Source organism: Hippocampus bargibanti, linkage group LG09 (genome assembly GCF_051943395.1).
Source record: "Hippocampus bargibanti isolate YZ-2025 linkage group LG09, ASM5194339v1, whole genome shotgun sequence".
NCBI lineage: Eukaryota > Metazoa > Chordata > Actinopteri > Syngnathiformes > Syngnathidae > Hippocampus > Hippocampus bargibanti.
In genome coordinates, this window is record NC_142742.1 from 17,048,676 (window position 1) to 17,060,978 (window position 12,303).

A 12,303-nucleotide genomic window follows, 5' to 3' on the forward strand; every position below is an offset into this window, starting at 1 on the left:
GTTCTTTGGGAACATAATGTTTTTTATCGCAAGGCTCACATCGTACTCTTGGCTATGTTTGTCCGTAGTATTCTTTCTGTCAGCTGCAACTTTAATGTATACTTTTTTAATCTTCTCTTTACTGAATAGCAGGGATTCACAATTAATATTATCGTAGCAACAATGTAGGTTTTCTTTTAGGTTTTCTTTTCTTTATTTTTTATTTTTTGTTCATCATAATAAGTGGATGAACATGTTGGTGGACCGAGCAATTTTTAGATTTCAGGCTGCTTGCTAAAAACTGTGTGATATGTATAACAAATTGTTGTGTTCCATTTATCACATAAATTGACTAATTTGTTACATTTTGGTTCTAATATCTTGAATATTCAACAGTTGGGTATCGCAATTTCGATTGAAAATACAACTATATGGACTGGCACTATTGTAATTGTACCTGAGTAATTGTGTGTGATTGTGTGTTGAGGCGACTGGATTCCAATTCGTTGAACTGTGACTGTGAGTTGCTGTGGCTGGCGGACCTTCTGAAGCAGTATGCCGAGTCAGGAAATGCCCAAGCTGCCGCCACGTGCGACTACCCCATCCGCCTGCAGGGAAGATCAGTGGCCACACTAACAGCCGAGGAGCTCAGTTGTGGTATGGTAGAGGAAAGCTACAACCATGCATGCCATTTCAGGAATGCCATTGAAACTCAGTCGGCACATTCACAATGAAAATGTTCACAATGAGTCACGACAAGAGTTCGCCCATTTGACCGAAACCAAGAGCGACTTCTTGGACACTGCATTAGTAGAGTGGAGCTAAGTACTGTAGATTATTCTTGTGGATTCTTTGTTTTTAACATTTTGTTAAGTCATAATAGTAAGAATATAATACAAAAGGATGGACTACACCAATTGCATCAAAACTAGTGGAATGTAGACACCGGGGTTAAGGCTCGCGCATAGTCAAGCATACAAGCAATAAACAGACTTCAATATAGGCACTCCATCCCCTTCGGGCTTTTTCCAAGTCACCTGGTTTTACTCAATGCCACACAGACATATGCACAGGTGTATCCTATTTTTTTATGTGTCTGAGTGCTGCTTCACCCACATGTTCAGTTGTTTATGATATCTCTTTGATTTTATTGCCTGCAATTTCAGTTTGTTATCACCATCTATAGAGATTGTTTCGAGATCTCAGCACATTAGAACCACACTTTTTTCCTTAGTGTATAGCTACTTTTCTACATTTGGGTGCACAGCAAGGCACCAGAAGTTGTATTTGATGGAAGTCATTCCACATGCCTAACCCTCTTAGCTGCTACCAACTATACCACGACCGCCTCTTACCTTGTAAATGCATAACACCGTACACGATCCGATACTGTAAAAACAGCTACCCTCCTTCTAAAGAAATGCAATGTGACTTCACTGTATAATTTATTACTCTGTATTTACTACAAACTGGATTCTCAGGCTAAATTGCTTCATGACCCATCGTCATTTGTGTCGTTGAGTTTGATTTCTTATAAGCTAACATGTCAAAACACTCCAGGAAAGACGATTGTGTATTGTTTGCATTTTACGGGCTCTCAAGCCTCAGGCGAAGTGATACATACGTCTCACGTAAAGGAACATGCATATGTAGAGACATGCTATCATACCTAAGCATACTTGCTATCCTCAAACCTTATATTACAATGCTCTCTGCAGAAGTACCCAGGATCACCTCAGAGCCTCAGGATGTTGATGTTACATCAGGGAACACGGTCTACTTCACTTGCAGGGCTGAAGGCAACCCTAAACCACAAATCATCTGGCTCCGTAACAAGTAAGCATTTTTGAAGTCTATGAGAACAATTATCATACAGTTTAAATGTGCAGCGATCCAGATCTTCCAAAGTTTAATCACGGTTGGTCTTGTCTTTCTGTCTTTTCCAACAGCAACGCTCTTAACATGCGGGATGACAGTCGTCTGAACCTGCTGGAAGACGGTACACTGATGATTCAGGACACAAGAGAGACCGACCAGGGTGTCTACCAGTGCATGGCCAAAAATGTGGCAGGCGAGGTCAAGACCTCAGAGGTCACATTGCGATATTTCGGAGCCCCATGTAAGTGAAGTTTTATAAATTACTATAACTCACGCTTTTGGGAAATATGAGCAAACGGTTCACTTTTTTTCCCACTTGGAATATGAAAATAAAATGTTGAGATAAAAAAAGGGGGGAATGACAATGAACTAGCTATTTTGTGTAGACACAAAAAGACACAAAAAGTATCAGTGCTGATAAAGCTAGGAAGAAAGTTCTCATAGTAATACCATAGCACCCCATACACACGGACACACACACACACAGACACACACACACAGAAAAATACTACAAATACAAAACCAAAACGGGATGGGGGGACATTTTTCTGTATTGGCAGGAACTCTACTGGTTCTTTTTATGTCAACTGTTGACGCCAAAATGTAAAATAGTACATTTCATTTCCTCTTCCTTTTATAACTTTGCTGCTGTGAAATGTAAATGTCTCCACTGCGAGACAAAAAAAGGTATGTCCAATTAAATCCAATCAGTATCACATCACGTGACTTTGGATAACTTCATTCTATTGTATATTGTCCAGTCTTGTCAGTGCTCCACACAGTGCTTTAAGATAAGAGTTTAAATATCATGAAATAAGTCTCTTTTTACAATTGAAGCAAAATCGGTTCATTATACTGTATATATACAGCACATACAAAACGATGATGATGCACATCTCATTCAAATTTTCTGCCGATAAACAATCACAAAAAGTATTTTCTTGACATTATTGCAACAAAAGAGCTTGAATTGAAGTGTCCCATGAAAGTCAGTGAAACATTAAATACAACACACGCCATTACATTGTTGATATATTCACCTCAGACAAATTTCACTTTCACGCTGTAGTTAAGCAAGAGAATTTATTGCATCCTGCAATGTCAGAGTGCACCGTGTCCCACATAGAGCAGAAGACTGAGATTACCCTCGCATTTTAGCAGGTCAAATGACTTGGATACCTCACTTAGTTGAGAGACGAGCAGGGGATAAGAAAGCGCATGCACACACGCACACACACACGAACACCCTCCTGCAAAAACAAGGTTTGTTTGTGACATTCACTAACAACTTGCAACCTTGTCAATGGTTTTTGCCACGGCTGTGTTTTGAAAACCATGACGTCATTGCTGGCTTAGTAGGTGGCCCTGTGAACACGATGTGCATTTCCTGTCTTTGGGTGATTGTAAACAGCCCTTTTGCTGTGCAGTGTTGCTGAATCATCACTGTAATCATTGGCCAAGTATGGACAAGGACCGCAATCTGTGATACAGATGGGTAGTAGCATTCGCCATTTTCAAAGTGTCTTTATAAACAGGGAGGTGGTCTTTTTACATTCCTCAGATTATCGTCAATGGTCAAACAGCAGGAATAATTTATAATTAAATGTTTTTCTTTGTTTGTTTTGTTTTTACGTACGGTTGCTGACCTTGAATCTCTATGACTGACACGCTGTCGAGCCAGATAGTTATCATTCTGATCCACTGTCGTTCCTTTCTGTTCACCTCTACCAAATCAGCCCGGCCAAGTTTTGTCATCCAGCCCCAAAACACAGAGGTACTGGTAGGCGAAAGTGTGACTTTGGAGTGCAGCGCCACAGGCCAGCCACAACCCCGGATCTCATGGACAAAAGCAGATCGGACTCCACTGCCCAGTGACACACGCATCAACATCACCCCCTCCGGAGGGCTTTATATTCAGAATGTGCTGCAGACTGATGGGGGGCAGTACACTTGTTTTGCCTCCAATAATATTGATACAATTCACGCCACAGCTTATATTATTGTCCAAGGTAGGTTAACAAAATCACCTCGAGCCTGAAAAATGTTGCATTCTGCATGTTGTTCTTCCAATGGAGAAGAATTCTACTTTGAATTAAACAGCTGCTCTACTTTCCTTAATATCTACTTTATTGTGACATGATTTAAAAATGACATTACCTGTCATTACATTCTTCTGTCAGAATATTCTGAACTCCTGCATGGATGTAGTTTCATCTCCCATCGCTCATGTCATTGCACATAGTTAACAGGCAGAAATGTCTGGGCCAAAAATGTTTTTTTAATTTTTCAACTAAAAGACTTGAAACAAAACGGCTGAAACAGAATGTTGTGATCATTCAAGTAAAAACCTTAAAGGCAAGCACACTGGCCTCCTGACACGTTTTGAGTGTGGTACCCTGGCTTCATCATATATTGATTGTGACTTGAATAGACATTCACATGATTATATTTCTCTCGGATCCCTCAGCAATCCCCCAGTTTACGGTCACACCACAGGATCAGTCGGTCTTTGATGGCCACACTGTGGACTTCCTGTGTGAGGCGACGGGATATCCTCAGCCAGTTATTGCCTGGACTCGTGGAGGAAGCCCATTACCCTTGGACCGCCGACACTCAGTCCTGTCTTCGGGCACCCTTCGAATCACTCGAGTGGCGGCCCACGATGAGGGCCAATACGAGTGCCAGGCCGTCAACCCAGTTGGGACTGTCCGGACTGCTGTGCAGCTCAGCATCCAGCAGAGAGGTGAGTGTATGGGATGAAGCTTTAAAGTTATGGTTGGTGGAATAAATTGCATCAGTGTTTTACTCGCATAATATGATAAAACCATTTTAACTGCTTCAATCTTTACCGTGTTATTTTTCCAGAGGCTGTTATTGTACTGCATGTTTGTCTAAAAGTCGTTGATAATGTAGCAAAATGTCAAGATGGTGAAACTACTCTGATGAGAAAATTACGGTTAAGTCTGTGCATTTTTATACAGTATTTTCCGGTGTATAAGGCGCACCCAAAAGCCTTGATTTTCTTCAAAAGATGCGCCTTATATCGAGGTGCGCCTTATATGTTAAGTAATATTGAGCCACAATAGCTCTCGCTACTACTGTCTCACGTCACCGACTCAATTTCCCCCGATAGAAGTAGCAGTGTGTAACCCCAGCCTCTACTGTAGCGCCTTATAACGTGATGTGCCTTATATTTGGAAAACCTTTGTATCTGTATATATTCCATCCACCCATCCATTGGCCGGACCGCTTATTCCTCATTAGGGTCGTGTGGGGGGGGGGGGGGGGTGCTGGAGCCTATCTCAGCCAGCTTCGGGCACGGGCCGGGGGACACCTTGAATTGATTGTCAGCCAATCGAAGAGCACACAAAGAAAAACAACCATCCGCTCTCACACTCATACCTAGGGGCAATTGGGAGTGTTCAATCAGCCTGCCATGCATGTTTTTGGAATATGGGAGGAAACCGGAGGACCCGGAGAAAACCCACGTGGGCCGGGGAGAATATGCAACCTCCACACAGGGAGGCCGGAGCGGGTCTTGAACTCACAACCTATGCACTGTGGAGCCGGCGTGGTCACCACTCGAATACCGGGCCGCCCATCTTTATATTTTGTATTTGGAAAACTATTTGTATTCATTCCAGGTGCGCCTTAATCCGGTGTGCCTTATATATGGAAAAAGTTTGAAAATACACCACTCATTGGAGGTGCGCCTAATACTCCCATACACCTTATACACCGGAAAATACAGTATATGTGTGTTGCAAATTGCGACCACGCTGTTACAAAGTATATAATAGCTGAAAGAAATGCTGCCATTTTGTCTTTTTGTAATTTATTCTGTTGTGTGTTTAACGGCGAAATTGTGGATGATTGTGTGTCACATGCCTTCTATTATCAGGTGGATGTTGGCGTGTGCGTATGTGTTGTGGGATGAACCGGTGTTGAAATTACAGAGGGAAGCATGTCAGTCCGCAATCCTGAGAAGACGCCAATTTTCCATTGACTATTAACATGGCTCAAAGTATATGTTATTAAATGGTTCCACTTTTGAAATCAGCAGAATGCCACATAATCATGGTGATCGAGTGCAATGGATGTAGTATGCGTCGACTGACATGCTTCAGACATTGTAATCTAATGCTTAGGAGATGAAAGCAGGAATTAATAAAATGTTATTATTAGTTATTATTTTTCCGTACCATAAGTCACAATTTTCTCAAAAGCCGACAGTGCGCTTTGTAATCCGATGCACATTTGATATGGATTAATATTCTGATTACTTGGATGTAGTATTTTGAATGTTCTGTAAAGCACATTGTGCCAGCGGCAACAACTGTGAAAGCTTTTTATAAATTAATCTGTTTGTATTGTATTCTATTCCCTTTAGTGTAGCTTCATTAACCACAGCCTCTGTTGTAGCTCCTATACCAGAGGTCCCCAACCCCCGGGCCGCGGGTCATTTGGTACCGGGCCGCACAGAAAGAATAATTAATTTACATAATTTCCGTATTATTTATTATCTGAGTCTGAACTATGTTTTATTTTGAAAAATGAAAAATGACCAGATTACATCCATCTATGACTTATTCTTGACGCATGTCAAAACGCTTGTCTAGGTAATTAAACATTACCATAGTGACCATGGAGCGTTAAGGGGCAGAGACGATGTTACATATGTTGTTGTTGGCGCGATGTTACCAGGATTCTGCTAATAATGTTGTATAAAACTACACAATGGATTGACGTTTATTATTATATTTAAAAGAAAGAAAAAACAGTTTCCATGCCTGTCGTATCATTTTATTTTGTTGTATTTATCTGCCGGTCCGTGAAAATATTGTCTGACATTAAACCAGTCCGTGGCGCAAAAAAGGTTGGGGACCACTGTTCTATAATATGCGGCTTATCAAAACAGTTTTAAAATAGGCCGAAGCGCCTTATAGGGTGGAAAATACAACATTCTATTTTTGCAGGACAGTACTTGTAGCATACTGTGATGCATTCATCCTGCATTGAGTGGATTATACATTGCTCAGGGTTTTCAGGAAGCTCATCTCTGATTTATAGACAATTATTCGTCATGACCACAAATTATTTGTGGGAGGTTAGGATTTTCCCTCTCCAGGTGGCTCTCACTTGCAGCATGGGAACACTGTAGGAATTTGAATGCTGAGTGTGGGGGAGGGCAAATAGTTGCAATCCACCGAACGAACATCTTGGCTGTCTGAGTGTCATCTCAGCTCCCAGACAGTATAACATGATGACTCATTCTGTATCGAATCAGTGCTTAATTTGCGTATACAACGGCAATGCCGTCCCGGGGCACTGTGTGCTCAATACTCAAATAAGAAACAGCTGTTTTACCAACATGTAATGTTCAAATATTAATTTGCTTGCAACCACATTTATGTGAATTGCATATCTGTAATGGCTTCAGTTGTGTTGTAGTTCCCACACTGGTTTAAACTGTTTTAGAGCAATCCAAACACAAAACAAAAAACACCAAAACAATTTGTTTATTTTTGACAACCACAAAGGCTAAAACAAACATATTTTGAAAGAAGAAAAATCTGACAAGAGCTCTGCAGCATTGTATCAAATTTCCTGAGTTTTTGCATTATCGTGAAAATACTGATTCACACGACTGGATTTATTACAGGGATCTTTTTTTTCCCGAAATATGATATGTATATTTATAAGCCGTTTTTACGAACCAATGCTTGGATGGTTTCTGCTTCTGTTCTATGAAGTATTAAACTTTTTATAAAGCTGGACTACCGTGCTATGCGTACTGGGCCAAGACTAGATTGATTTACTGCCTTTGTGATGTTGTAATGCTCATGCAGCTAGAATTAGACCCAAAATTGTACTGTCTGTTAATGTATTATATACATGAAATGAATACCTGTGTCCAGAACTTTATCATGATCCTTACCAAAGTGTGGGCATTTGTCCAGATCTGCACCAAAATTTCTTCCTTGGGTATTGGGTCAACCAGTGTTGTGGGTCAATAGTTTTTTTCTATAATCTTTAGTTAAACACAGAGACATGAATGAACCGCTCACCGAAAGTATCTCATGTTTTTCTGCCCCATTTGAAAGTAGAAAGACATTGTTCAGCGTCTTCTGAGAGCATAAGCAGGACTTTCTTGTCTGCAATGATTGATTACAAAATGCACTTTACCTGTACTGTATTGTCTATAATCATTAACATGTGTGTTTGTGTATGTTTTACCTCATTCAGTAACGCCTGTTTTCACAAATGCTCCAAGGGACGTGACGGTGGAGGCTGGCCAGGACGTCCAGATTCCTTGCAGTGCTCAAGGCCAGCCACAACCCGTACTTACCTGGAACAAGGTTAGATGCTAAGACAATATTTTTTTGACTCTGAATCGGAAGGTGAAAACCATGTTAATTTTTGGGGGGTGTAAAATCTTATGGAGCTGGGTTCAACGACTGCATTGGTCATTATCTTTTTTTTCTACAGGTGAAATGTAAAATGTAAGACGATGTCTTTTCCGTGATCAATAATCATTCGCATTTTATTAAATTCATGGTTGGCAGGGTAAAGAGATATATGATCTCTGCCAATAAAATATTTCGGAAATATTCTGAATGCCCTCCCCCTTCCCTCTTTTATCAGAAGCCTAACTTTCAATGAGAGAAATAGGTCCTATATAGGTTACCGTATTTTCCGGTGTATAAGGTGCACCGGAGTATAAGGAGCACTTCCAATGAATGGTGTATTTTCAAACTTTTTCCATATACAGTACAAGACGCACCGGACTATAAGGTGCACCTTCAATGAAAAAAGTTTTTCAAATATAATATATAAATATATAAGACTTTACCAAATATAAGGCATACTACATCATGAGGCTCTGCAATAGAAGCTGGGGTTACACAATAAACGGAGTCAGTAGCTTCTGGCAGTAGTTGTGTGACCTGTTGTGGCGCATATACTGTATCGTATTCTGTGTGCGTATATATATATATATATATATATATACACACTTTCAGTCAAGTTTGTTTAAGCAACAAATATGAGTCCTTAATCTGTGTGTCTCCATGTAACATTTGTGTTAACTCTTCTACTAAAGGGCACATACAATCCCCCTTGAGCCCCCACAATTTAAAACAGTTCACATACATGTTTCTCAAACATGCATCTGACAAAATAACCCAAGATACGTGCTACATCCTTGATTTTCTTATCTTGCTGTAATCAGCAAGCAGAGGGCAATCTGTCTCATGCGTGAGTCAGCCCTCATCCCGTCTGGGTCAGGGATGAATAGGAATTTGCTTAGCTTGACAACAAAATGGAAATCTTGTTATGGCTCATCTTTGAACCCTGAATATAAAAAGAGACTGCAACACACACGCACACACACATGAACACACATGCATATTCACACACACACTCAATACACTGCCCTTTTTTTAACCAACGGTCAATTTTCCTTTTGTCTATTACTCCCAAAGTTGTGACCTTGCCCAATGTCCGATCTCCCCAACTCTCAGGATGGGGTGCAGGTGACAGAGAGTGGCAAATTCCACATCAGCCCTGATGGGTATTTAGAAGTCAGGGATGTGGGTACCGCTGATGCTGGCCGCTATGAATGCGTCGCCCGCAATCCTATCGGCTATGAGGTCGCTAGCATGGTGCTAACTGTAACAGGTAAGCAGATGGGGAGGATTTTTTTCTTTGGAGGGGTGGGGCAAACTGAAATAATTTTTATTTTTTATTCTGCTTTATACGATGACTATAGTAAAACAAAGATATTGGATTACAGTGGCATTTATGAAATTCATCCCTGCGGTTCAAACTGAATCAGAATATATTTATACTTTATTGACCAGTGCTTATTCCTGTCATGTTATTATAGATTCCACAGAGTGAGTCGCCCAAGTGGGGGAATGTGTTACACGCTCATGCTGTCAGCTCTTCTCTTTCTGCTGGGATATCAGGCATCAGCACTCTGCTGATGCCTCATAAACAGCTCAAAAGTTTTCTGCTCTAGTGACAACTGATTAGAGTATATATGGAACAATGGGGTAACATTGAAAAAAGAAAAAAAAGCAACGATACTCTCAAAAGTCAGATGGGAATGGCTGTGGGGTCTGAAGTCATTATGCTTTATGCTTTATGCTTTATGCTTTATGCCTACACACAAAGCACTTAAGACAAGAAAGTGTGTTAAAAAGCCCTAAAGGGAGATACATTGAGGCCATCAAAACCATGGCCTGGCAAATTAAATTACTTGCTGAAACAGTACGGGTAATTCGGGAGAAGTTGCAACATGGTTACACGTATTCATTAGTATTTTGTTTTGTCAAATTCAACTTAGACACATGATTCTGCACTCTTCTAGAGAGAGAAAATTAAATTCCTTTGCTCGATCAATATGACTAATGCACTTTTCTTCTGACAATACCCACCAAAGTATCAAGCCAAGGTGAGCAGTGAACGAGATAAAATGGACTTGTTAGAAAACAGACAAATTGAGCCATTCTAAGATTGTTTTATCGTATACTTTATATTATTGTATTTATGTTATTTATTTTAATATATCTCGGGACATTGCCAAGTTGCATGTCATATTGGCCTTGATTGGATTGGATTGGATTGGATTGGATTGGATTGGATTTGCCTTTAATAGTCATCACTTTGCTGCTGTGAAATGTAAATTTCTCCACTGTGAGACTAATAAAGGCATATCCAATCCAATCCAATCCAATAGTCTCACAGTGGAGAAATTTACATACTTGCATTCAAGTGCGTGTTTCTCTACGACAACCCCTGCATGTTGTCTTGTCTTGCAGTTCCTGCAGTGAGCAGAGAAGGTGACACCTTTGTGAGCTCGTCCATAGAGCAGGCAATTCGTAATGTAGACAGTGCAATCGAGTCTACAAGGAGACGTTTGTTTGATGGGTAAGATGTGACTTTTGCAAGTTCTACTTTACTGGCCATAACACTAGTTGCAAGATCGAGTAAATTTGGTCCTTGTTAAATTGCGTCATCACTTTACTAATTATGTGCTTGTACAGAGTTGGTGCACATTGTCTGACGTTTGATGTAATTTATAGGTTGATTTTGGATTACTGATCCACAGAAACACGCATTTTTCTCCCAAAAAATGATCCATCATAAAGTTGGACATATGCAGAGCATCGAAATTTCACCAGTGGATGCTGAAAATGTACACGTCTGCTACAAGCTAAATTTTGAAAGCAAACAAGCAGCTGTTGTGTCTATTCGCGAAAAAAAAAGATTGGCTAAAATGTCCTGTCCCATGTAAATCCGCTTCAATTCCAAGCCACTTAGCCGCATACACATAGGCGTTCTGTGGTAAGCCCCTTTGTTCTCATCATCGACTCCTCAAGCCATCCATTTATCCAGCCGGAGGCTGGATGGTTTTACAGCAATGTGTTCAGCATGGATCCAATGATGTTTATGCATCCCAAGGAGAAGCACAACATAGTTCATCTGATTGTGCATGTCAGGGTATACCAAAAATATGATGTAAACAAATATAATTTAACTGCAAACATTTCATTCCGAACGCAAATTGTGAATAAATGATTGTTCATTACTCAATGTGCCACAGAACATAAAAGGCTTACTGTATTCTTTTCCCTCCAAGAATTCCTAATGATGGCTCGAATTTTGTGGGATGGCAATGGTTGTATTGCAACATTCCAGCAAATGAAATGCATCTCCTGATTTTTGCCCAAGATTATTTGGCCCACAATACCTTGTTGATGACTTCGAGAGATGCACTGAGTGTAATCATAATCAAGGTTACCAATTTACTCATCTGGCCACAGTTTATTGGCTGTATAAGAAATAAAAAAGTGATCTTCATCACTGTTGGCAAGTTCTGGACAGTTCCCAAGTGTTTCCATCCTGTTTAAAAATGTGGTAAGCAGTCGTGTTGTTCTTGGCATGTGCACACAGGTCTGTGCTTGGCTTACACATGCATGCATGATGCATTGAAAATGAGCAAACACATAAACAAAGAACAACAGATGATTCATTTATTCATTTTACTTACAAGGGCCGCACGCAGTGCTAGACCCTATCCATTCTCACTGTTTTAGGGCAGTGAGCAGAGAACACCCTGAACTGGTTGCCAGCCAATTGTAGGGCACAAAGAAACAAAAAAAAAGATCTGCGTTCACACTCACGCCTAGGGACAATTTGGAGTGTTCAATCAGCCTGCCATGCTTGTTTTTGAAATGTGGGAGGAAATTGTAGTACCCGGAGAAAGCCCACGCATGAACGGGGATAATATGCAAACTCCACACAGGTAGGCCAGTGCCGGGATCGAACCAAGGACCTCTGCACTGTGAAGTCACCGTGGTCGCCACCTGACTGCTGGGCCACCCTCAGATAAATGAGAAAAAAAACACAGGAAAACAGTAATATACTGATCCAGCTAAA

General features: G+C 40.6%; 1 protein-coding gene across 2 annotated transcripts in view; it reads left to right on the plus strand.

Annotated features, from left to right (window-relative positions):
* Positions 1-12,303, plus strand: part of pxdn (peroxidasin) — a 50,745-nt gene that overhangs the window by 25,138 nt on the left and 13,304 nt on the right. For both annotated transcript variants that reach the window (XM_089004593.1, XM_089004594.1), the window contains 8 exons: positions 467-636; positions 1,698-1,815; positions 1,929-2,098; positions 3,594-3,866; positions 4,325-4,600; positions 8,104-8,216; positions 9,381-9,537; positions 10,683-10,791. In XM_089004593.1, coding sequence (XP_088860719.1) covers positions 467-636; positions 1,698-1,815; positions 1,929-2,098; positions 3,594-3,866; positions 4,325-4,600; positions 8,104-8,216; positions 9,381-9,537; positions 10,683-10,791 — 1,386 coding nt within the window. The remainder of the gene's footprint in view (positions 1-466; positions 637-1,697; positions 1,816-1,928; positions 2,099-3,593; positions 3,867-4,324; positions 4,601-8,103; positions 8,217-9,380; positions 9,538-10,682; positions 10,792-12,303) is intronic.